This window comes from Heptranchias perlo, chromosome 9 (genome assembly GCF_035084215.1).
Source record: "Heptranchias perlo isolate sHepPer1 chromosome 9, sHepPer1.hap1, whole genome shotgun sequence".
In the NCBI taxonomy this organism is placed as follows: Eukaryota; Metazoa; Chordata; class Chondrichthyes; order Hexanchiformes; family Hexanchidae; genus Heptranchias; species Heptranchias perlo.
In genome coordinates, this window is record NC_090333.1 from 37253159 (window position 1) to 37280236 (window position 27078).

Genomic DNA, 27078 nt, shown 5'->3' on the forward strand with positions numbered 1-27078 from the left:
GAACAATGTCAGTCTTCACATTTTCAAAACTTAAGGATTTGAATTTTACAGAAAACAGCTCCCTTCTAAGAAATTAGGAATGATTATTTAACAAATGAAAGTCAATTTTTTTTAACTCTTTCTAAAGTGACTGGGCTACACAGAGGTTACTGTAGGAAAACAATTTGGAATCAACAATGTTGCTGATTATGGATATACAAAAGTAAGCATGCTCCTTTTAAAGTGGAGAAATTATTCTTTCTGATTTCCAAATTTTTACCCTCAAGACACTAACTCTTGGTGTACAATTCCAAAGATGCTGGCAGGTCTCCAGTACCTCACCTAAGTTAACCATGTAGTCTAGATAGTGAATATGGGCAGGCTATTCCTCCTTGGAGCACATCTCAGCTATGCCTGTTCCTGTTCTCACCCATGCACAAGTACTTTCCAGTCAGGGTCACCAGACAGTAATTAGGAACAGGGACCCTAATTTTTCTTCTCCCTGGCCCAGCAGTACTAAGGCTAATTGTAGTCCTGCAACTGCTACCCAAGTTGAGATGAGCAAACTCGCACAATGTGCGAAATAAACTGGGGGAACTGGAAGCAACTATTTTACAGGAAGATCTAGACTTAATGGGCCAGATTTTGCTGTGGGCTGTGAATGAACAGCACCTGCTGTTCGTTAGATTTGCACTTGCCCAAAGACTTTCTGTGAGCTTTTGCACGGCAGCTACCTCTAAATTAGAGAGCCAAACAGCGCAGTGCCCTCTACAGGGCATCTGGGACCTGTGTGAACAGGGCAAGCAACGGTGTGTCTCCTTAACCAATCAGATTGAAGCAACGGTGTGTCTCCTTAACCAATCAGATTGAAGCACTGTTAATGAGCAGCGTAGTCTGAACCAGGAAGTGTAAGTTAGAATAGTGAATTCAGTGTCAAATCAGGTACAGAAAGCAAAATAAAGAGAGGGTAAGAAAGATTGAATTAAGAGAAAGAGATAAAAGAGACAAAGAAAAAGTTTTTAAAAAATTACTAAAACTTTTTTTAAATGTCCAACAACATCTTAAAATCTGAAGGAATGAAACTCCACACTTGCTAAAGTTAATTTTCAGTGCCAGAGAGGTTGTTTGGCAGTAATTAAGACTGACCATTACATTAAAAGGGTACTTACATCAGAATGGAAATGCCCTAACTTTTTCCGGTGAGATTAATCCATATCTATATCAGTGCAGGAATTTTATGCTGTTCCATTCCAGTGAACTGCAAGATGCCGTTTTCGCGGAGCTTACGGAGGAGGATCACATCTGGTACAGCAACTTAAGGATTTTCGCGTTTACGCATGTCGCTTGCTGGAAGTTGCTATACGATTTGCACAGAAATTTTAACAGCAAAATCCAGCCCCTTAGCATTAACAGAAACCTGGCTGCAAACTGGACAAGAATGAAAAATAAATAAATCAGGATATTAATGTATTTAGGAGGGATAAAAAAAAGAAAGGAGGTGGTGTGGCAATATTGGTTACAAAGGGAATACATGCTTTAGAGAAGGTGATTTAGTCAAGGAAGGGGTACAGACAGAGGCAATATGGTTGGATCTCAATGATTTAAAAAAAGGTTTATTTACATTTAGTAAGACTATTACAGACCTCCAAATTGTGGAAAGGAAATCCTCAGTCAGATTCGAGAAACTAGTGGGAATAACATTATTGTTCTGAGAGATTGTAATCATCCACTTAATTGATTGGGATAGATAAAGTGGAGAAAAAGGAATGTAATTCCTCAAATGTGTACAGTTTTCTCCCTTGAGCAGTATGTTAGTAGGCCTACAAGGGCGGAGGTATTGCCAGATCTGTTTATGAGTAATGCAATAGATCAGGTAGGTGAGCTAAATATGGGTGAGCACCTTGGGAGTGGTGACCACAATATGATGAGGTTTATAATCCAGCTAGAAAGAGATTGGCTTAGGGCAGATTTTAGAAAGATGAGTGGGCTAGCTAAGGTAAGGTTGAAAGAGAAATTGACATTCGGGACTGTAGAGCAACAGTGGAATATTGTTTGAGATTATAAAGGCACAGAATGTATATTGCACTAAAATAAGAGGAAAACTAAATAGTTTTAGGATGCAATGGATAAATAAAAAGGTTAGAAACCAAATAAAATTGAAGGCGGCCTATGAGGACCAAAAGAACAATGAAAAAACTAAAGGAGGATATGAGAAAGTAAGAGCTTGAGGGTGGGATAAGGAAAGCTAAGAGGAACATTAAGGTATTTTACAAATATATCAGTAAAAAGGGAATTGTTAAAAGTGAGGTCGGACCCCGGAAAGGATTGTGAATTCGTAAACGATCAAAAAATAGCAGAGGTATTTAGTACTTTGAATCGGTCTTTAATAAAGAGAAGGATATCGGAGTGGAGGAGAATCCTGAAGTGGTTGAGAGTGTGATGTGTGATATTGGGATGGATAAAAGGAAATTTTAGAAAAATGTGTTAAGCTAAGGGAAGACAAAGCACCAGGGCCAGAAGGGATATATCCTTGGATCCTAAAGGAGTTGGGGGAGGAAATTGTGAAGACCCTAGAAATTATATTTCAGAGCTCTATTGAGTTTGGATGTGTGCAAGAAGACTGGAGAATAGACAATATAGTACTCAATTTTAAAATGGGAGAGAGATCTACTCTTGGTAATTCCAGGCCAGTTAGCTTAATATCTGGTAGAGAAAATTTTAGTCTTTAAGGATGAAATTACCACGTATCTAGATAAAGAAAAAATAATTGAAGTAGCCAGCATAAATATCAAAAAGGATGATTGTCCTTGACAAACCTCATAGAATTCTTTGGGGAGGTAAGACATGGTAGATGGGGGGAATGCAGTGGATTAGTGCACATGTACTATAGGAATGTCTTTGACATGGTACCACATGGGAGATTACTAGAGAAGTTTAAGGGGTATGGAATTAGGGGGAGGATAGAAAAATGGATGAAAAATTGGTTAGAAGGGGGAAAAAAAGAGTAGGAATTAAGGTCAGTTTTTCAGAGTGATTGGAAGTGGATAATGGTGTCCTGCAAAGTTCTGTTCTGGGACCAATTATGTTCACTGCATATATCAATGATCTCAATACCGAACTAGAGGGCATGGTGTCAAAATTTGCGGATGATGCTAAAATGGGAGGTATAGTTAACTGTTTAGAAGACCTATATTTAAAGATGAGGAATGGACTAAAAAGTGGCTGATGGAATTCAATGTCAGCAAATGTGAGGTGATACATTTTAGTTTTAAAAAATGCAGTAATTATACTCTGAATGGAAGTAGGCTTGGCGTTATTTGGGAGTACAGGTTTGCAGGACATTAAAGGCAGCACCTCAGGTTGATAAGGCTATTTTTTAAAAAAGCTGATAGAATTCTAGGTTTTATCTCGAGGTATAAACTATAAAACCCAAAAGGTAATGATGAGCCTATATAAAACCTAATACAATATCAGTTAGAGTACTGTGTGCAGTATTGGACTCCACATTATAGGAAGAATATTGAGGTTTTATAGAGGGTACAACACAGATTCACTAGGATGACGCCTGATAGGAAATACAAGTACGAAGAAAGATTTGAAAAATTAGGTCTTTTAGAACATCACAGATTATGGGGCAATATGGTAGAGGTGTTTAAAATTATGAATGGATGGGACAGGGTAGGTCAAAGCAGATTGTTTACAGTCAAGAAGAGGAATGAGGGGACATAGATACAAGGTTAAATGTAAGATTTAGAATTGAGGGCAGCAGAAACTTCTTCAGAATTGTGAGGCTGTGGAATTCACTTCCAGGGTTAGTGGTTGAGGCAGAAACTATGTCAACATTCAAGATTAGATTGGCTAGGTAGATGAAGGAAAAGGGGTTGAAGAGCTATGGGAACAGGGTGGGTAAATGTAATTAGAACTATTTGCTTGCGTGGAGAGTAAAGGCCAACATGGTTTTTTTTGGGCTGAATGGTTTGTTTCCCTATTGCAACTTTTATGTATTTTATCGTATCTAACTTTTATCCCATACCATTTTAATAGCTGAGAATACATCACATAATGGTATGCAAAATGCACCAATTGGAGGTAGATATTTGGTATTTAGCTGTACTAGGAAGGGAAATGGGTTTTACCTACACCTGGAGGCAGTCCTGGTCTTTGGTAGAAAAGTCCTGGGGTTTGGCAGAACTGGGTTGGGGTCCTGGAGTTTGATGGGACTACATTGGGGTTGCTGGAGTTCAGCAGTATGGGGAACCATTTGATCTGACATCACTGCTGAGAAGGAAGCTGAGGTTTGGTAGAACTGAGGATTCCTGCTGTCTATTGGCAGTAGGATTTTCAAATCTGGGTGGACGTATTCCAGGATGTTTCATCACATGATTTCCTGCCTCCAACCACCCCACTCTGTCCCCATGCTCCCACCATTGGTTGCCTAACATGTCTATCCCTGCAATGCACCACCTTCCCATGCCAATTGGAAAGCGAACAGACTCTTTGTTATCCAATTGGATGATTCTTGACTGTTAGTCAAACAACCTTTTTCTCCATCGCCAATATTTTTAAAAACTGATAAAAGTGTTCAAAGAAAATGAAAAAAAGACACAATTAATGCTCCTATGATTTTTCACCCTGGTTGCTTGCAGCAGTGCCCTGGTGATTAATCTTGAATTCCTGGAGACTTCAGGACAATCCTGGAGAGTTGACAACCCGAGTCAGCAGTGAGGGAAGGAGCAGGACATGGGTCATGATAGCACTGGGTAGGGGTGGAATCTTGTGTCTGGTAGCACTGGTTTCTGACTTTGTAAGGGATCTCTGTAAACAGTGAATTTTGTAGTAGTTGCTACATATCACTCTCCTGTTTAAAAAAATTAAACATTCTAATTAACTATCAACAAAACACATGATTAAAAAACAAAAACATAAAATGTTGGAAACATTCAGCAGATCAGGCAGCATCTGCAGAAAGAGCATTTTGGAAACCTGACCATAGTTTAGCATTGGTTCATTAACATTCATATGCTTCCATTGTGATGAGGATGGGGACAAAGAGCTGATGATCCATTTTATCAGGTAAGACCTATTACTTTAAAAATAAAATCCTAACAATATAACAAACATGGAAACTGTTTGCATAGGGACTTTTCCTTTGCTACTGATCATTCTGTGCTCTGCTTTTCCCAAATATTTGTTGTTTAAACATACTAGTTTCACTGGCACAGTTAAATTTTTGAGTGCCTGACATTTTTAATCTTCAGAATATTCGCTCCTTTCTTACAGCATCCGCAAAAAATATTTTCAGCAAATTCCAAAGGATAAATATTGGAGAAATGCACAGAATAGGTGAAGATTATTTAATTTCTACTACTAGAACAATCCTTTAAAAAAAATCATAATTTTGATTGGGTAATGCTTAGGATTTTTGGAGCTGCAATATTTCCTCTGGTCCTCAAAGTGAAAGGCTTTACCAGAGCACAGGAGAAATTAACAGTATCACATGGCTAGTTTTAAAATTACTTCCATACAAATACAGATGGCCAACCTCTTTTTAGTAGTCCGTTGTTTCAAGCTTTGATCATAGCAAACAATGTAAAGTAAGTTTAGGAGAAAGCACACTTGTTTATCTTTCACCAATTGTAATGGATTTTTGATCTCAATTGTTGAAAGATATTGTGATGTAAATTGAAGTTTCTGTGCTTATGTTACATGATTTTAGGTAGGTAAATACAATTTAAAAATTGGCTTCAACCAGTTGTGTTTCTGTGAGGTCTGTGTAGGGATCCTATAGTTATATGGCAAAGTCTGAAGGATAGGTTCAGTAACCAGAATACACAGATTTAAAGTAATTGGCAAAAGAACCAGAGGCGAGATGAGGAGAAATGTTTTTATGTAGTGAGTTGTTATGATCTCGAACACACTGCCTGGAAGGGTGGTGAAAACAGATTCAATAATAACTTTCAAAAGGGAATTGGATAAATACTTCAAGGGAAAAACCTTGCATGGCCATGGCGAAAGGGCAGAGTAGTGAGACTAATTGGTTAGCTCTTTCAAAGTGCCGGCACAGGCATGATGGGCCGAATGGCCTCCTTCTGTGCTGTATCATTCTATGATTCTTTATTAATTATTGACCAAGCCAGTTGTACAATACCAGAACCACAGTACAATATTGAGTAAAGTGAAATTTTATTGTTTCTGCCTGAGGCATTAAAGATCGAGTTGGACACAGACGCATTATTAGCACTACTTAATTTAACTACATCTGTGATAATATGATTTGCAAGGTTAAGAATTGATGATTACAGTAAAAACAAACTTACACTTAATATCAATCAACTAAATCTAAATCGTAAGCAAAAGAGTAAATGTAAATGTAAATATCACAATATTTCAGCATTAGCCAAATTTCACTTCGTTTAATGTCCAGGATCTCAGACTTAGCAAAATTAAGTTCATGATCTATATTCAATGTTTCTAGTGTTAAACCTGTGTATTGATGATGTGAATATAGACTGATACAACCCATCCTTGAGGCATAGGCCAGCTGCAGTGACAGGTAATGCTGCTTTCCCTTGTAATGTCCTAGAGTGTGTCTGTGATGAGTTGTTGTCTTTTTCATTTATGTTTTCTTCCAACTTAGCTAACCTTTCACATACTTTACTTTTTCTGTTGGCTGTTACTATGTACTTCCTTTTACCGTTAGGAACTTAGACTATTGAATAACTTGGAGCACACTTTATATTTTCTACTTCTACTTTCTTGAACCATCTAACTTTATATCCAAAGCCTTCTCTTCTGAAAACTTTCTGAAAACCTTTGTGATTTTGGTGAACAATGTATGACATTACATACTTTAAACTTTCATTGAATTCCATTTCAGGTGATTGACCAAATAAGGGTCCATACAATTAAATGAATCACTTTCTAAGGTGTCATTCAAGTAAAGACATGCCTTAGTAATCGTAACTGTATTACGAACTGTTTCGACATGGGAATTTTAGTACATCAGCACGCTATACTGAGAACGCAGTTGTGAAGATTTGATACACAATGAAGCCAGTTTTGTGTTTGAGCCTTTTCATTCTGTGCTCACAGTCTAAAGCAAATGTCCTGCTTAACGACATTTTAGAAGATTTGATTATGTCTACTCCCAACCTTCTTACTTAATCATTTAATCTTCAGCCTTTTTGTAAACTTTATTTTCTCTTCCAATTCCAATGCCTCAAGGTGTTCATGAGGGTATAGCTGCACTAACAACATTGAACACCAGAAGCCTATACAACAATATCAGAGGCAAACCCGATCTGTCTTTATCCATCATCAAATAGGCCCACTTCTGGTAGGTGTTGGTGTATAGCAAATCAAGAACAGGAACCCTGGCTGATTTTCCCTTTCCTAAACTTGGGATACAAACTTGGGAGGCAAATCGCAGCACCTCTGCTCTATCACTCACCCAGCTGAGAACAGCACAGACCTAGGATTAAACCTGGGAGAGGGGGTACAGTTTCCAACCACTGCACAAAATATTCCAAATGTGGCTTCTGCCAATAATCTACATGTTAGAATAAGTTGTTTCAATTGATAATCAAATAACCTTGATTAATCTTGTTAATACTTTCAATGAATAGTCCGTATTCATACTGTTTTTTTCCTTTCTCACCTTTGCTAACATACACACCTCTTCATTGTGTCCAGGTGTTGTGTGTTTCTTTTTCCAATGTGCGTTAACTCACATACGTTAAAATCCACCTGTTTTTTCTTAGCCCTTCTATTTAATTGGCTCAGATCCCTTTGCTATCAATCTTGCTTGTTCTTATCGTATAGCCACATAGTTTTATGTCATCAGCAAATTTCATACTATATTATACTCTAGGTACCCTTAATATGAATAGTTTGAACTGCAGGGGACCTAGAACAGACCCCTGCAGAATTCCATCGGTCACCGCCATCCACACAAAATCCCTTCCATTTCTCCTCGCCTTCTGTTTTGAATTAATTTCATGAGCTTCAATTATCTTTAAAGTTTTATCAAACACTTTCTGAAAATACAGGTAAATTATATCCACTGGACAGCTTTCATCCACTAATTTCAAAGAATTCCGGCATTTTAGTGAAATATGACCTATTGCTTCTATGGCAACTTATTCCTAAGCTTAGAAATACTACATTCTTTAAATGAATGTTAACAGCATTCATAAAGTGCTCAAGATCATTTTCTCTATTTTAGATGTTAGACTTACTGTTTTACTTGATTTATGTTTGATTCCTTTTTTGAATATTGGGATTGCATTCACTACACTTCAGTTCTTAGGTACAGCTCTTGTAGTTGTGGATAGTACCCCGATTTTATGAATAGTTTTTTGTACATTGTTGCAAAAATAATATAAGCAGCACTGGAGATTGACCTTTATTAAACCGGTAAAGTTGCAGACAGCAGCTTCTCTGCAAGTGATGCAGAAATGAGTTGCCAGCAGAGGACACTGTACACATTTTGCAGTTGGATCAGTACTTAGGTTTCTATTCCCCTGTTGTGTGCTTAGTCCAGTAACTCCAGTCTGTATTAGTTCTTTGTGAAATGAAATTTCTCTTATCTATTATGTACGGATGATATTAGCAGCTTTCTATTGAAATTTCATTGAAAAACAAATGAAACCATAATATGCAAGTCTGCTTCATTCATATATTTGCCATTGTGAATTATATCAAATAAACTCATCAATGCAATCTGTTGTAAGTGAACAAAAAAGGACACTTCATTTACAACTTACATCAGTACCTTCAGGAGGGGAGAAAATTTGCTTGAGAAAATCCAGTAACATTCCTTTGAATGTTGTAAGTGACTTTAGGGACAGGGCTGCAGTATGTTTGAGAGTTTGATGATGTCCTTAAGTATGACAATCATCTGCACATCATGAGGTTGCTACATTTACTTCCCTTCCCATGGCTGCTAATGTCAGTGAAATGTTAGGAGTGTGATTTATGAAGAGTGTGACAGATTGAAAACCTATTTAAAATACAGAGCTGTGTTTGTTTTATTTTTCAGATTGAGACACCTCAAAATAGGTCACGTTTTTAAACTTAAAATGAGTGACTCACTGAGTGAGTGCCATTTGAAAGGTCTGATATATAATGAAATTAAGAAAATCAGAGCAGGAAATGCAAGCATCTTCCTGCCCTGACCACAATATGATTTTACAGTAAACAGAGACCATGAAACTACACAGTTAGTCTTTCTAACATTCTCCTTCAAGTTTTAGTGATATTAAAAATAGACCATAATGTGATTAGTGACATGTACCAGAATGAGGGCCATGGAAAAAGTGCAATGTAGGCTTATTGGAATACTAGGGCTGAGAGGATATAGTAATGATGAAAGAGTTGGAGCAGAGAACGTGAAAAGGATCTAACTGGAGGGTTAAGTTGTGAGGACAGGTTGCATAAATTTGGTTTTTATTCCCTTGAGTTCAGAAGATTGAGGGGTGATCTAATCGAGGTGATTAAAATGTTAAAAGGATTCGATATGGTAAATACAGAGAAACTATTTTCTCTGGAGGAATCAAGAACAAGGTGACATATCTTGAAATTAGAGCTGGGCCATTTAGGAGGGAAATCAGGAAGCGCTTTTTCACACAAAGGGTAGTAGAAATCTGGAATTCTCTGCCCCAAAAGGCTGCGGGTGCTGGAACAATTGGAGCTTTCAAGACTGAGGTGGATAGATTTTTTTTTTTAGGTAAGGTTTTCAAGAGATATGGAGCTCAGGCGGGTAATGGAGTTGAGGTAGAGATCAGCCACGATCTGATTAAATTCTTGAGCTTTTCTACATGCTCTGAGTCACTTGGATGAGGATTATTTTCTTGTAATCCCACTTATTTTCTCTGTGGTTTCTACAGTAATTTTAAAATACTTATGTCGAAACAATCCAATACAAAAATGCATTGATAATGAATACAAATAAAACCACTTGGCTTTTAACATCTCCATGTTTTTGTTTTGGATATGATACTGATCAAGGTGTGGTCCATCTGATGTCAGCAACACTTCAGGAAGAAAGTTAGAAAGAGCGGTGCGTGCGGCATGACGTTCGCTGCGTGTTCAGAGTAAAAATCCACGCTATTGGCAAGGGCGGGGAGACGCTTGTGTTCCTCCTCTGACGTCTTCCAATCTCATCTGCCCCGCCAGAGCAGCAAGATGCCTGGATCGTGTCGGAATACCCTCACTTTCTGAAAACAGCAGCGGCTGCTCACAGTCATCTGCTTGAGACAGCTGGAGCTGCAACTGAACTCTCCACTGTGGAATCGACCTGGCGGTTTCATGTCTGTTGCTATTAAACCTTGAATAAGAATATTCTTTTGTTAATTTTTTTGACATATCCGGGTTAGCTCAGTTATTTCAAAGGAGCTGAGCAGGACAGCACACAATAAGGTGAGAGTCTCATTTAACTTTACATCTTCCGTAAGGATATGTTTCATTTCCCAATTCTGATTGATCAGATTGTAAGTAGTCAAGCACGGTTTGTATTTCCAATTCCTCTTAAAAGCTGATATTGCTCTTTCTTTCTGGATACAAAAGTATTTTATTTTCGGGCAGCTGATCTCTTCTACTAGGTGGTATTTTTTGCTCCTAATCCGGAGACTCACTTTCAGCGCAGGCTTTCGTTGTACGTTAAAATCGCAGCGAATTTGCGACGAATTTCCCCGACTCCCTCAGCACCTCCGTCGTGTTCTGAACCCGGGAGCTGTCGATCAGATCGCAAAACATTTATTGCTTTTGGAGGTAAAGCAAATTCCGTCCGATGCAAACAAGATACCGTTTTAATTCATCTCCGGAATGTGATATTTTATATTGCTACTAAACGGCCGAGTAAGTCTGATACACACATTGAACGACACTGTGAAACAACACTGCTTTATTTTGAAAAAAGCCTCGCCAGTCTGGTCTAACATTGCGCGATGTTACTATATTGTTTACTGACAGGCTGCGCATTATGGTTTTACAACTGGAATCAAAGTGTTTGACCCGTATTTGCTATTGTGCAAAATAAGTAACAATTTTACCATCTAATCCCCCAAAGGGACTTAAATAACGTCAATCAATCTTGTCATGTTTTTGTCCTCCAATGCTAGATAGTAGTTGATTTAAAGGTAGTGACTGCAATGGTGACTATTGGAAAATTATTTAAGTGTGCACCTGGTACTTTCTGGATCCTGCACCATGTGATGGACAGTTCTTAAGGGATTTAGAACAATAACATACTGACCTCGAATAAAATCAACTAACTGGGTTTAAAAAATACAATTTCTTTGCTTTTAGGGGTTTTTTTGCAACATAACTGGTTAGTTACCCAGTGTAAAACTTCCAGACTGGGCTATTTCACGTGGAATTTCAGCAGTAACAGCTATGAAAAACAGCAGTTACCAGTAGCGACTACTCGCAGTTATCTTCCTGTTCTTCCCAGATATAACAGTGGAGCCTTATGGGACTCTGGAGAAATCTTTAGAATCAGATGCCTTTTAAAACTTTGAGGAGCTAAATTATCTAGCTGCAAAGGAAGAAAGACAGTAAAGATAAAAAGAAAACTGTGACTGCTGGGAATCTGAAATAAAAATCAGGAAATGCACAGATTGCATCAATTGAAAGAGAAAAACAGATTAAGTCTCAACTGTCTAGCTTTTGGCCCTCCATTTGCCATGATACTTGTGCAACAATCAATCTGCTCATCGCTCCCTTTCCTCCACCTTTGATGCCGTTAACCCCAGTAAAACTCTATTAGGGATGGGCAATAAACGCTGGCTTTGCCAGCAATGCCCACATCCCATGAACGAATAAAAAACCTTTCTCCCACCCTGTTTGTTTCCCCTGGTATGGCTACCATCTTTGCTCCCTCAAATCCAAGGGGCGTAGACTTGATCATCCTGGAGAGCAGAGATAACCCCCAGCTTCTTTTCTCCACTACATGGACCTACGTTGGTTCCTGGTCCTTCAACAACTCAAATTTGAAATTCTCAGCTTTATGTTTAAATCTCTTCACGGTCTCATCCTCCCTATCTCTGTGACCTTCTCCAGCTCTACAACCCTCTGAGATCTCTGTGTTCCTCTGACTGGCCTCTTGTGCATCCCCTGCTCCCTTCACCCCACCATTAGCAGCTATGCCTTCAGCTGTCTGTGCCCTACACTCTGGAATTCCCTCCCTAAGCTTCTCCACCTCTCCCCTTTTAATACCCTCGATAAAATCCACCCTTTTGACCAAGCTTTTAATCTATTATCATCTCCTTTGGCTTGACCTTTTTTTTGCCTGATGATAATTCTGTGGAGTGCTTTGGGACTTTTTTTTCTGTTAGAAGGTGATATATAAATGCAAGTTGTTATGTTTTTGTTGTTAGGGTTCTGGTGAAAGGTCACACCCTAAACATTGACCTATATCTCTCAGTGCTATACTGAGAGGGTGCTGCACTAACAGAGGTGTCGTCTTTTGGATGGGGCATTAAACTGAGGTTCCATCTGCCCTCTCAGATGGACGTGAAAAACCTATGTTACTATTTGAAGAGGAGCAGGGAAATTCTCCTGGTGGCCTAGCCAACATTTATCACTTAGACAACACCGTCAAAAACAGATTATCCGGACATGTTTGCTTGTGTGGAGGGTGAATACCGGCACAGATGATTGGATTGAATGTGTTTGTAACTTCTAGGTATTTCAATAACTACTTTTATACTGATGCTCATCTAGTTTGGATTTTGGGAGACTGGCGTTGATGAACCTGGTGTTTATATTTCTAAATCTGGCTCCCTTATTCTGACAGCAGATTTGCAGACCCAGTTTTTTATGGGTTTATGATTACTCCACTAGGATATGGGACTCAGATTTAGCAATGTAAATGCTGGGAGCAGACTCACAGAATCTGGACTAAACGAATGCCAGTATAAAAACTGCTGAATGACGTGATGTGCATTTCTGGTTTTCAATTAAATTGGAGGGAAAGTCATTTCTGATTGAAATGCCCCTGCCCCCTACCTCCCCTATTTTATAGTGAAACATTACACTGACAAAAATCAGGGAGTCCTGTCAGATTGGGTCTTCCTCCTTGCTAGGCTGCTCTGTGATGTCATTGAAAGGAGGTGTCACTTTGCACCCTGAAGTGGTTCCATTGAAACAATGGCAGGCTGTTATATCTGACTGAGCTAAGAGCTGATTTAGGGCATACTAACATTTGCGAATGGCGAATACTCCCTGATGTTGCTCCACAGTTGATTTCAATGGATGCGCAGGGACTCTCTCAATGATGTCATGGAGTGACCTAGCAAGAAATGAACCAATCTGATGGATCTCCCTGCTGGTCAGGAAAATTATTTTTACAAAAACATTTTTATCAGTGTATTTTGCTAAGCTCCTGAAAATATTAAATAAATTAAAAGGTGAAATAGGAACCTGGAGAAAAAGCATGAGAATGAATTGAATTCACTGTCCTTTAGGTGGAACTATGCCTCCACCTTTGAGAGAGGGAAGATTTAGTGCAAACCTTATTGAAGAGCACCCTAGCTTTTGATGTACTCCAAGCATGTTATTGGCATGTCCTGAAGGAAAGTCAACCAGGCTGTTTAAACTTACTTGAGTCCTATTTATGCTACAGTGTTAAATCCTGGCTTGTAATATTGTGCAAGATAGGGGTTTGTGTCCTGTAAGCCCCAAGATAGCATATTTCTGATCTTTCCTTCACTGTTGGACAGTTAGCATGGATTTATTAATGGCAAGGCATGTTTGATAAATTTAAGAGTTTGAGTTTTTTAAAGAAATGATCAATTTGAATATATAAAAAGGATGCAATAGATGTAGACTATTTGGATTTTCAGACGACGTTCAATAAGGTGTCACACAGGAGGCGTGGTAGAAAAATTCAGGAACATGGTATAAGAGGCAATGTAGTAATACAGATAGTGAGTTGGTTGATGGACAGGAAGCAAAGGATTATGGTGAATGGATGTTGGCTGAAGAAAGGTTGCTTGGAGAAAGGTTGGCAGTCATGTACCACAGAGATCAGTGCTGGATCCACTTTTGTTCTCAGTGTATATAAGACCAAATTGTTATGAATGGAGAGTTAAGGAATAGGACTTGGAGTTGAGTATAGGGAGCACAATTTCAAAATTTTCTGATATAAAAGTAGGATGTTTGACAAACAGTGAGGAAGTCTGTAAAAGACTTAAGATAGACATAGGCAGGTTAGCAGAATGGGCAGACAAGTGGCAGAGGCAATTTAATGTAAGAGTGAGGTATTACATTTTGAGAGAAAAAACAAGGAATGGGGGTATGTACTTAATGGAAAGATGCTGAAGGATGTTGGTGAACCCAGACATAAAGTACATAATTCCTTGAAAATGTAAAAAGATAAAGCCATAAAACAGCCAGTAGAATTCTGGGTTTTATAAAAGTGGCATTGAGTGCAAGAATAAAGAAATAATGATGAGTTTATACAAAACATTGGTTCAGCCACGTTTAGAAAAACTGTGCAATTTTGGGCACTCCATTATAGAAAGGACATTAAAGCTAGGGAGACCGTTCAGCATTAATTCACCAGGATGATGCTAGAGATGGGAAAATATAGTTGAGGAAATACTTGAGATGGTGGGACTATCTCTACTGGAGCTAAACGGAGATTTAATAAAAGCTTATAAAATCATGAGTTTTGATAGTGAATAGGGATAGACTATTTCCTCTAGTTGAGAAGTCAGTGATGAGGGGTCGTTAATTTAAAATTATTGCTAAGAAAGCGAGGAAAGAGGTTAGGAGAATTTTCTTTACACAGAAGACTGTTGAAGCATAAAAGGTTGAGACCGAGACCAATGCTTCCCTCAAGCGAAAATTGGATAAATAATGTAAGCCGAGCAAAGTACAGGCTATAGGGAGAGAGCAGGTTAGTGGGATTAGTTTTGAATTGCTCTAGCATAGAGCCTACACATGCATGATAGGCTGAATCACCTCCTCTGCTAATAAATTTTTATGCTTCTATTTTGGGAAGAGTTGATGAGCAGAGGGTCAGTCATTCTTCAGAGGGAGGCAAAATGAAACAGAGGCATCAGCTGTTCTTAAACTCTCTAGAGTCTTCTGACAGAGTAATATAGGAACGTCTGTGGGATGAAAAGCATGATAGGGGAGGAAATTCTACCGTTTGATGCACCCCCTTTCTGCCTTGTAGGACTCTATCTACTTCATATTTAAAGACTCCCCATTGCTGATACTTTGGCCTGTTTGCTACCTTTTCTGCCCAGTTAATTTGGGCTGGATCCCATCTTATCTCACTCAACATTACCTTTTTCCAACGCAGTATCCTTATCTTTAACTCTTTGCGTTCCTTTTCTGTTTTTACATTGAACCTAACTATGTTGTAGTTGCTATTTCCCATTTGTTCTCCTACTCTCATCAGTTATTTGTTTTACTTCATTTCCCAGAATTTAATCTAATGCCTCTTTCATGTTGGTCTAGAAACATACTGACGATGAAGCAGTCTTGCAAGCATTCTAAAAATTGTCCCCCACTTTGACCATATACATTATCTTTAAGTCAGTCTATTTTGGGATATTTAAAATCACCCAATTGCCTGTTGTTCATGCACATCTCTGTGAACTGTCTACAGATCTCCCCTTTTATCTCATTGTTATTGTTTGGTAGCCCATAATGCACACCAAGTATTATATAATTTATTTCCTATTCCTTAACTCTCCATTCATAACAATTTGGTCCTAACCTCATCCTCTAGAACATGTTTATGTTCTAGCATGGTGTTAGAATTCTTTTTTTCTCTCTATTACTCCTGAAAGTGTTTTTACCAGGAATATTAAGTTCCTAATCCTGTCCAAACCTAAGCCATATATCTGATGTGGCTGCTACATCATACTCCTCTATAGTTACTAATGTTTCTAACTCTCTAAATTTGTTTTGAATGCTTTGTGCATTCACATAGATACTTCTCAATCCTGATTTTTTTGGTAATCTAATTCCTCCTCTTCTGATCTGTCCTTTATTACTTACTACTTTTTCCTTTCTTACATTCCATGCACCTTTTTCTTTCCTTTGTTTTCTCACCTTGTTTTTTTTTTCTCTTCACCCCCTCCCCAAACCCATATTAGTTTAAACACTCACCCAAAGCCCTGGTTACTTTCCCACTGAGGGCATTAGTCCCAGCACTGTTCAGGGGAAGCCTGTCCATCATGTACAGACCACTCATGTCCCAGACTGTTCCCAAGGGTGCCTGGAATTGGAACCCTTCCTTTCTACACCATCTCTGTAGCCAGGCATTCACCTCCCTTATTTTGCTAGTCATAGATTGACGAGCACATGGCACCGGGAGTAACCTTGAAGTTACTATCCTTGAGGTCCTGCTTTTTAATCTTTTTCCTAATTCCAGAAACTTCCTTTTCAGGATCTCAATTTGGTGCCTTCCTATGTCATTAATTCCAACATGAGCCATCACTTCTAGCTATTACTCTTCCCTCTCCTAAACTTTTGCACCTGCTTCATTGTATTCTTTACTTTCACCTGGAAGACAATACACCATTCGGAATTCTCAGTTGTGGCGACAGAAGTGCCTGTCTTTCCCATACAATGTAATCCCCTATTATTTTGTATATCTAGATTTCACTTCCCCCTCTTTGGCAACAACTTGGTTCATGGTGCAATGGTTTTGCTCATGGTTGTCCTTCTCCAAGATGTTGTCAATACAAAATACCTGTTTGTCAGTTCAACACCCTCAGCGGATCTCTGCACTGTTTCCTGTCTCCTCTTTCTACCCCAATGGATTGTTACCCACTTCCTTTCCTCACTAACTTGCTCTGCCTGCAAGATGTCCATATCCTGGAATGTGCATTCCAAGGAACCTTCAGCCTCCCAAATGTGACAGAGAGGGGGGACTTTTAACCTCCAAGAACGGGTGGGTTGGTGTTGGGTGGGAGTTGAAAATAGTTGTTTTTTGGGTCATGACTGCAACCTGGCTCCACTTCCTGGTTTAACGTGGGCACTTAAAAGTACAGGCTCCTCTCTGGGAATGCAAAGTCGGAAAATGTTGCGGTCACAACCCAAAAAGAACTCTTTTTATTTCCCGCCCATTCTTGGGAGCTAAAATTCCCTCCAGTGTCTCCATCTCCTTCTAAAACTCAGAAACCTTAAGTTTGAACACAAGCAGTTGGAGACACTTCCTGCTTGTGTGGTAATCCCAGAGACAAATCATCTAAGAAGTCCCACATCACACAAGTATTGCACATCACAGGCTTCAGCTGTCTCTCTTCTCTCTTTCCACACCGCCCCCCCTCGATAGTGAAGCAAACTGTTTTCCCACCTCTTTGACCAAACTTTTAAAACTCTAAATGCATTACATAAATGCAAGTTGCCATTGTTGTGGTTTTAATAAAATCAAACACAAATTAGTGTCACCTGCAAACTTGGATATTCGACTCTATTCCTTCATCCAAGTTGTTGATTATATACGGTGAATAGCTAAGGCCCCAGTTTAGATCCCTGGAGAACAAACACTACTTGTCACACCCTGACAGAGTACATTCCTTTTATCCCTACTCTTTCTTAACTTACATAATAGCCCAACTGCCATAGGGGAAAAAACAGACGATCAGAGAATAGTTAATCACATCACTTATAATTAATTGATTAACCTATTACCTGTTCAAATCAACCACAGGTAAAGCACCAGAAAACCAAGTTTAAACAGCTCTAAAATATTTGTTAGTATTAAAATGAAGTCAACCGAAATCAAGATATTTCCCAAACTCATTTTGCTTGGGACCCCTAAAGACAATGTACTTACATCTCATTAATCTGTCATATATATTTCAATCAACGTTAGAGGTGAAATTCTGTGCTTCAGGTTTCCCTGCACATGCTGGGTGTGCATTCCAGGAAGTTGCACACTCCCAGCTGCAATTTCTCATCCATTAATTTTAATGGATGGAAAATTATGGGCTGGGTACATGTAATTTACTGATATGTGCTGCTGGTGTACACGGGAAACTTCAATACTGAAAATCTCTGAAAATATTTTAACCACTGTAGCATCCAGCACCTAAAATTCATTCTGAATTTCCATATGTTTCAGATCAAGACCCCTTCTGTGTAGGGATAGTAGTTTACTCTGACACAAGTTAAGCGTGAATTTTCCCACCTACCAGCGCTGATCTGAATTGAATCAGGAAGCTGTAAACAGTATGATTAGAATCCCCAGTTGCCCACAGTAAGCACAACACATCTGACAGGCTGCTCTGGTTCAGGCAGAGGTAAGTAAGATGTTCAAATTCACTTTGGATCTACACAATAAAAACTGAATTTAACTCCGTGTCAGTAGAGGTACTATCATCATGCCTACAGCACAATTGCGTTTACTCAGCTTCATGTTATTTTGTGAAGTTACACATACAGATTGAAAATACCTACCCAGAGGCTTTGAATCTATGTGGTATCTGATTATAGATATTCGATATTCAATATACAGGATTCTGATTGGCAGAGAGCTGTGCAATATTCACGTCGAATATGCTTGATTTGCCCTTAAATTATATGCTGTAGTTTGTGGTGTCGTTTCTGCCCCATTTAATTTTTTTTTGCTTCCTGAGCACCACCCCTCCCTTGTTGTTACACACAATGTTCTTAAAGCCAATCAGTAATTGTCCAGTAGAAAAGTACAATGGTGTTTCATGGTGACTTGCAGAGCTACAAACATTGGACCAATCCTAGGTTTGAAAGTTTGTCACAAGCTGTATACCTCAAAAATGGCTAAACATGGCAAGCCACATCCAGATATCCATTCATCTACAAGTGATTTTTAATCCCTAGGTAGACAACTGCTGCCCAGGCCTCCCTCCCAGGACTTTGTTCAAACTGACTGCTAAGTGGTAGTGCAAGATTGATTCAGAGTTACACACTGTCTCGTTTTTCCACATCTCCTCCCCCACCCCTCCAGTAAAAATGTGCAGAGGCATTGCTGCGGTGTAGGGAAAGAATCCTGCCATGATCCCCTTCTGTGCTGCAGAGTATTGAGGCTCAAGTGCACTGGTGAACAGTACTGCCTCTTTCTGAAATGGATTTAAAAATCAAAATATTCGGATAGAAGATTTTACAGGTTGGTGGGGAGGGGAGGTTAATACTTCTGTCTCAACAGACTACCAGCTTTTCGAGTGAACATGCTTTTGTCCCCTCTGATCCAGAAGTTTTCTACACTCTTCTTTTACTGAAGTGTGCACTTCAGGACCTAACAATTGTCCCACTTGCAGTAATTTGCTACCAAGTTCTGTTCGACGGCTATTACCACATGGATCAAAGGGTTTACACATTCACCCGTAACTTCATATCGCTATTTGATTGTAAATAGAGTACAATAATCAGCAAATATTAGAAGTAGAATCTAAGTAAAATATAACCACAACAAAAATCCATAATGGGTTAATTACTCTTAAAGCGCAGCTTCCGATTTAATTTAAATGCCTCTGTTAAACCAACAGTGTTTGTTTGCTGCAACTTCAGCCTCTGTTTTGATCGGCAGTTTATGTTTCTTTCCCCTCACACTGGGTTTGTTTTTGAGCGCTCCTCCACTTAGTCAGACAAACAATTTTCAAAGGAACTCTCTTGTTTTGAAATTCCTGCTTTTAACTCCTTATGTTGGTCCGGGAACTTTCTCAAACAAATCAAACAATATTCGCCCATAAATCCAAATAAAAATAGGAGGATGACCTAGTAAAATATATATCTCAATTCAGAGGATATTGACTGGGAGATAGCTGCATTTGCACACCTATAGTGAATACACAGTGTCACTCAGTGATCATACACCCGCCTCTGAGTCAGAAGGTCATGGGTTCGAGCCCCACTCCAGAGACTTGAGCATATAATCCATGCTGACACTTCAGTGCAGTACTGAGGGAATGTTGTACTATCTGAGGTGCCATCTTTTGGATGAGATGTTAAATCGAGGCCCCGTCTGAACATAAGAGCATAAGAAATAGGAGCAGGAGTAGGCCATACGACCCTTCGAGCCTGCTCCACCATTCAGTAAGATCATGGCTGATCTTTGACCTCAACTCCACTTTCCCGCCTGATCCCTGTATCCCTTGATTCCCCTAGTGTGCAAAAATCTATCTGTCTGAGCCTTGAACATATTCAGTGACTCAGCAACCACAGCCCTTTGGGGTAGAGAATTCCAAAGATTCACAACACTCTGAGTGAGGTAATTCCTCCTCATCTCAGTCTTAAATGGCTGACCTGTTACCCTGAGACTATGCCCCTAGTTCTAGACTCTCCAGCCAGGGGAAACAACCTCTCAGCATCTACCCTGTCAAGCCCCCTCAGAATCTTGTATGTTTCAATGAGATCACCTCTCATTCTTCTAAGCTCCAGAGAGCGTAGGCCCATTCTAATCAACCTCTCCCATAGGATAACCCTCTCATCCCAGGAATTAATCTAGTGAACCTTCGGTACACCGCCTCTAAGGCAAGTATATCTTTTCTTAGATAAGGAGACCAGAACTGTACATAGTACTCCAGTTGAGGTCTCACCAAAGCCCTGTACAATTGTAGCAGGATTTCCTTACTCTTGTACTCCAACCCCTTTCCAATAAAGGCCAACATGCCATTTGCCTTCCTAATTGCTTGCTGTACCTGCATGTTAACTTTTTATGTTTCTTGTACAAGGACACCCAAATCTCTCTGAAGACCAAAATTTAATAGTTCTCACCATTTTAAAAATATTCTGTTTTTCTATTCTTCCTACCAAAGTGAATAACCTCACATTTCCCCACATTAAACACCATCTGCCACCTTCTTGCCCACTCACTTAACCTGTCTATATCCCTTTGCAGACTCTCTGTGTCCTCCTCACAGTTAACTTTCCCACCTAGCTTTGTATCGTCAGCAAACTTGAATAGATTACACTCGGTCCCTTCATCTAAGTCATTAATATAGATGGTAAATACCTGAGCCCCAAGATTCTACATCCACTGGTTCCCCTTTACCCTGCTAGTTACATCCTCAAAAAAACTCTAATAAATTTGTCAAATATGATTTTCCTTTCATAAAACTGTGTGGACTCTGCTTAATCATATTATGATTTTGTAAGTGCCCTGTTACCACTTCCTTAATAATGGATTCCAGCATTTTCCCGATGACTGATGTCAGGCTAACTGGCCTGTAGTTCCCTGTTTTCTCTCTTCCTCCTTTCTTGAATAGCGGGGTTACATTTACTACCTTCCAGTCCACTGGGACCGTTCTAGAATCTCGGGAATTTTGGAAGATCATAACCAATGCAGCCACCTCTTTTAGAACCCTAAAATGTAGGCCATCTGGTCCAGGGGATTTATTAGCCTTTAGTCCCATTAGTTTCTCCAGTACTTTTTCTCTACTGATATTAATTACTTTAAGTTCCTCACTCTCATTTGCCCCTTGTTTCCCCACTATTTCTGGTATGCTTTTTGTGTCTTCTACTGTGAAGACAGATACAAAATATTTGTTTAATGTCTCTGCCATTTCCTTATTCCACATTATAATTTCTTCTGTCTCAGCCTCTAAGCGACCAATGTTTACTTTTGCTATTCTCTTCCTTTTTACATACTTGTAGAAGCTCTTACACTCCCTTTTTATATTTCTTGCTGGTTTACTTTCACATTCTATTTTCTCCCTTTTTATCAATTTTTTTGGACATCCTTTGCTAGTTTCTAAAATTCTCCCATTCCTCAGGCTTACTACTCTTCTTTGCAACATTATAGGCCTCTTTTAATCTAATACTATCCTTAACCTATTTAGTTAGCCACAGATGAATCAATTTTCCCATGGAGTTTTTATTTCTCAATGGAATCTATATTCGTTGAGGATATAGAAATATTTCTTTAACTGTTTGCCATTGCTTATCTACTGTCATACCTTTTTAATCTAATTTCCCAATCTACCTTAGCCAACTCACCCCTTATACCTATGTAATTGGCTTTATTTAAGTTTAAACTCTAGGTGCGGTCTTAAGTACGTCACTCTCAAACTCAGCGTGAAATTCTATCATATTATGATCACTCTTCCCCAGAGGATCCTTTACTGTGAAGTTACTAATTAACTCTGTCTCATTACACAATACAAAATCTAAAATACCCTGTTCCCTGGTTGGTTCCATGACGTATTGTTCTAGGAAACTGTCTCGAATACTTTCCATGAAATTGTCCTCCAGATTGTCTTTGCCAATTTGATTTGTCTAGTCTATATGAAGATTAAAGTCCCCCATGATTATTGCATTACCTTTGTTACAATGCCCTATTATTTATTGATTAATACCATGTCCAACAGTATAGCTACTGTTAGGGGGCCTATAAACTACTCCCACCAGTGTTTTCTGGCTATTATCAGGGCTACCCCCCCACCCACCCCCCTTTCCATTCTGTCTGTCTTTTCAAAACGTCACGTACCCTGGAATATTTAGTTCCCAACCTTGGTAACAGGTCGACATAAAAAATCCCATGGCATTATTCGAAGAAGAGCAGGAGAAATCGCCTAGTGTCTTAGCCAATATTTATCCCTCAACCAGCATCACCAAAACAGATTATCTGGTCATATATCTCATTGCTGTTTTTGGAACCATGCTGTGTGCAATTTGGCTGCTGTCTTTCCCTACATTACAGCAACATCACTTCAAAAAGTACTTTGCTAGCTGTAAAGTACTTTGGGATGTCTTGGGATAATGAAAGGCGCTATATAAATGCAAGTCTCTTCCTTTATACAGATTAAGGAATCATCTGCTAATTGAATCAGTGAAGCCACCTACTATTTGGATTTCAGACACCCTATTTGAATATTAGTCAGAAGATAAACATTTCAGAGCCTGTTGCATTTGATCACAAATATTCTACGTATTCCTAGGCTCAGTCAGTTTTTTAAGAATTGCTCTATGCAGAAGAACACAAGGAATAGCTGAAGTGCTTTTTATGCAATCTAGTGAGAGGTTTTATTAAGCCAAGACATGCCCATCTCCAGCAAGTAAAGTGTATTAGATAATGTCAATTAATATTTCCTTCAGCAGGAAATTCTATAAACTAATTGTACTGAGTGAACTCATCTAAAACTGACATTGTGCAGCACATCTGGCTTTTGTGCATTAATACAGAGTGGTAGAATGCAGGCTCACATCCACAATGCCCCTATTTGCTGAGTTCCGAGTAGCTTCCCTAGAGGGAAAATTTAAAAGCAAATCACAAGGCCTACCAACACTTCCAAATTCAGAAGGAGGGTCACATGTGAGATTGCGAACTCACCCTACTGCCTTAGGATCACAATCTCATGCCTGCATATGCCAATAATTCCCAGCATTTCTCTTGCTTTCAACAGCATGAAAGAGAAATAAATGAGAAAAAGGCAGGAAGAGGAAGAGGGAGAAGAGAATACATTAATACCACTTGGCTGTCCCTTACTAAAATCAATAGTAACTGAACTGGCCTTTTCAAATTGTAATATTCCAGTTGTGTGCTTCTTCTGATAAACACACCCCTTAATAAAAACATGTTAATTTTATTTTAATTGTCACCAATGGTCTATTTTAAAAATTCACAGAACATTATTTATTGAGGTGAGAAAGTGTTAGTCCCTAAAGCAGCCATATTCAACTGAAGCTGGAATGGGGAATTATTGACACCTCTGCGTTCGCTTGCAGGATTAACAAAAGATACAGATCCTTCCAGGTTCAGTATAAGCAATTGGCAAGTGGGCCCCTGCTGACATCAGTTGAGCATTTTGGTAGTTCCTACTGGCTTGAAATAACAGGTTTCCACAAGGTTCACAGTATAATGATTTAAAGCGCCCGATCTATACATGGAAGATCTGAGGCATGAGAGGAACTTTCCAACATGACTGTTCATTTTCAGATTGGTATTTATAATAGAAATAAAGGCCTTGCATTTATATAGCGCCTTTCACGACCTCAGGACATCCCAAAGTGCTTTACAGCCAATTAAGTACTTTTTGAAGTGTAGTTACTGTTGTAATGTAGGAAAGTGATAAAGGGATCTTTCGTATCTGCATAAGGTTTTTTAACCAGGGCATTTACTTCTCTGTCGCCTCATGCTAAGTAATTACCACTGCAGTAAAACCTTCTAATACATGATACCTTCTTGTTCATTATTGCTTGGTTATAATATAGCTTCATTTCAGAATGCCTGTTACACAGCTTTATGACTGATTTCTATTTCATCTGCCTTCTTTAGATGGCTTCTGCAACAGACTCTAGATATGGACAGAAGGATGCATCAGATCAGAACTTTGATTACATGTTCAAGCTTCTCATTATTGGAAACAGCAGTGTGGGAAAGACATCTTTTCTCTTCAGATACGCAGATGACACATTCACATCAGCCTTCGTCAGCACTGTTGGTATTGACTTCAAAGTGAAAACTGTTTACAGAAATGATAAAAGGGTCAAGCTGCAGATTTGGGTAGGTGGCGTTCATGCTGTGTGATTCTCCCTAAATTGATGAAATACAGAAAAATATTAGCTACTGTATGAACTTTAAAATAAAATTGCTGGACTATAACTTGGTGTTGTAAAATTGTTTACAATTGTCAACCCCAGTCCATCACCGGCATCTCCACATCAGAACTTTAACTAGGTAGCTCAAAATGGTAATAAGCTCACAAAATACTGAAGATAGACACCTTAATATTCTATTGTGGTGACTCTTGCTGGGTTACAATTCCACAGAGGATGGACTGCTGTTATTGGCATTGAGAAGAGAGGGGCTGCAGTCTGGCCCATTAGCAGCTGAGCTCAGGCAAGAATGGAGCAATGAGGATTCAGAGAGGGAAGTGGAGACTTGGGTAGGTGGGGGGGAATGGACCATGGAGGGAGCAGGGGAAAGAGAGGAGTGCAGTACTGAGTGAAGAGGGCCCATTTCGTGCTGATTTTTGTCAGAAAGTGTTGACTCACTGCCATGTTGACTGCACCTCGAATGCTGTTGGTGTTAGCTGGGATACTGGCAGATTTTCTGTGTTTTATGTTACAAGGAACATTACGAAATAGATTGAAATTCACTGTTAATGTTCTGGTCATTCACATATGTAAAATAAATCAACCTGTTGGTTTATAATTTGCCTCATCTCACTAGAATATGTATCAGCACACCTTCTGGAAGATAGGAGAAATACACGTGGGGGCACATGTGAGATTACAGTATCCAGTGCACATAACAAGGAATTTAATTTTACGCTATCCTATGACCAAATATTGAGCAGTGAAGGTAAATTCCAGTTCATATGAGATGAGGGGTCTGCTTACAGGAGAGACCGTTGACACTTAAACCAGGAGTTTATCTGATGCAGACCTAAAATTTGTAACAAGCACCGTTCAAAGTGGTGAGGAAGGGAATTTTTTTTTGCTTCTAATAGCGCTGCATAATTCATATACGGAAGACGAGTTCACAAGAGACCAACAAATGCAGGTGCGACAAAGCCTGAGGTGTTTTGTCTGTACCTGTCATTACCCTGGGTTGTGCAGTTACAGAACTTGGCACTACTTCCTGGACATAGGAGAGACCAGTCATTGCTGCCTCTTTTTCACAAGTGTAGCTACTACAGGACCATTGTACCAGGATAACCTGCAAACAACATTTGAAACAGGGACTGCTCCTTACATAGTAGGGGAGGTTACTACATCAGGAAACTTTCATGCCACTATATCCTTGCAATCCTGCACAGGGGATATCTGCAACATTAGTCAGTCTGCAGTGCAGAGCCGTGAAACTTGTGACAAACGTTAGGTTTGCAATGGGAATGTCTCCATCGCTTTACCTGTGGAAAGGAAAAGTGGAGAAGGCATATTACTGCATCATGCATTAGTTGTTTTTGGGTGGCTGAGTTCACTTGAGGGTTGGACATTGTAGATGCCGCCCATGTTATCATCAGAGCTCTTCATGAACAGAAAAGGGTTTACAATGAATTACCATTCAGGTAATATGTGACCACAGAAACATCACTATGCATGTGGCTGTTATCCAGGAAGCAGCCATGACTCCAACATTGTGCAGCAGTCCATCTTGCTAGCATTATTTGAAAGAGAGCAGATGCTGGATGGATGGCTCGTAGCAGAACAGGGCTATCCTTTGCATCCACAGCTGCTGACTCCACTGAGAAAGCGCCTAACAGCAGAGGAGCATCTTGACCTGGACACCTAAGCATAATTTTACTGTTTCTCAGCTGCCACCTTCATTTTTAAGAACATAAGAAATAGGAGTAGGAGTGGGCCACACGGACCCTCGAGCTTGCTCCGCCATTCAATCAGATCATGGCTGATCTTTGACCTCAACTCCACATTCCCGCCCTATTCCCATATCCCTTGATTCCCTTCATGTCCAAAAATCGTATCGATCTCAGTCTTGAATATACTCAACGACTGAGCATCCACAGCCCTCTGGGGTAGCGAATTCCAAAGACTCACAACCCTCTGAGCGAAGAAATTTTTCCTCATCTCCATCCTAAATGGCCAACCCCTTATCTTGAGACTATGCCCCCTAGTTCTAGACTCTCCAGCAGGGGAAACAGCTTCTCAGCATCTACCCTGTCAAGCCCTCTAAAAAATTTTATAAGTTTCAATGAGATCACCTCTCATTCTTCTAAACTCCAGAGAATATAGGCCCACTGTACTTAGTCTCTCCTCATAGGACAACTGCCTCATCCCAGGAATTAATCTAGTGAACCTTCATTGCACCGCCTCTAAGGCAAGTATATCCTTCCTTATGTAAAGAAACCAAAACTGTACACAGTACTCCAGGTGTGGTCTCACCAGAGCCCTATATAATTGCAGTAAGACCTCATTACTCTTATACCCCAACCCCCTTGCAATAAAGGCTAACATACCATTTGCCTTCCTAATTGCTTGCTGTACCTGCATGTTAACTTTTTTTGTACAAGGACACCCAAATCTCTCTGTCTATCAACATTTCTTAGTCTCTCACCTTTTAAAAAATATTCTGTTTTTCTAGTGTACAAAATTATGAGGGGCATAGATAGGATGTATACTAAGGAGCTTTTCCCCTTCGTTGAGGGTTCTATAACAAGGGGGCATAGATTCAAGGTAAAAGGCGGGAGGTTTAGA

At 39.4% G+C, this 27078-nt stretch overlaps 1 protein-coding gene across 2 annotated transcripts in view; it reads left to right on the forward strand.

Moving 5' to 3' along the window:
* The first annotated feature begins 10308 nt into the window (after positions 1–10308).
* The window catches only part of LOC137325294 (ras-related protein Rab-3B), a 125300-nt gene continuing 108530 nt past the window's right edge, over positions 10309–27078 (forward strand). The window contains exons 1-2 of one of the 2 annotated variants that reach the window (XM_067990217.1): positions 10309–10398; positions 24197–24424. In XM_067990217.1, the coding sequence (XP_067846318.1) occupies positions 24197–24424 (228 nt within the window). In that variant the 5' untranslated portion in view covers positions 10309–10398. Of the gene's footprint in view, positions 10399–18071; positions 18249–24196; positions 24425–27078 lie in introns of those variants that run through there. The other variant, XM_067990218.1, reaches the window with a different exon arrangement.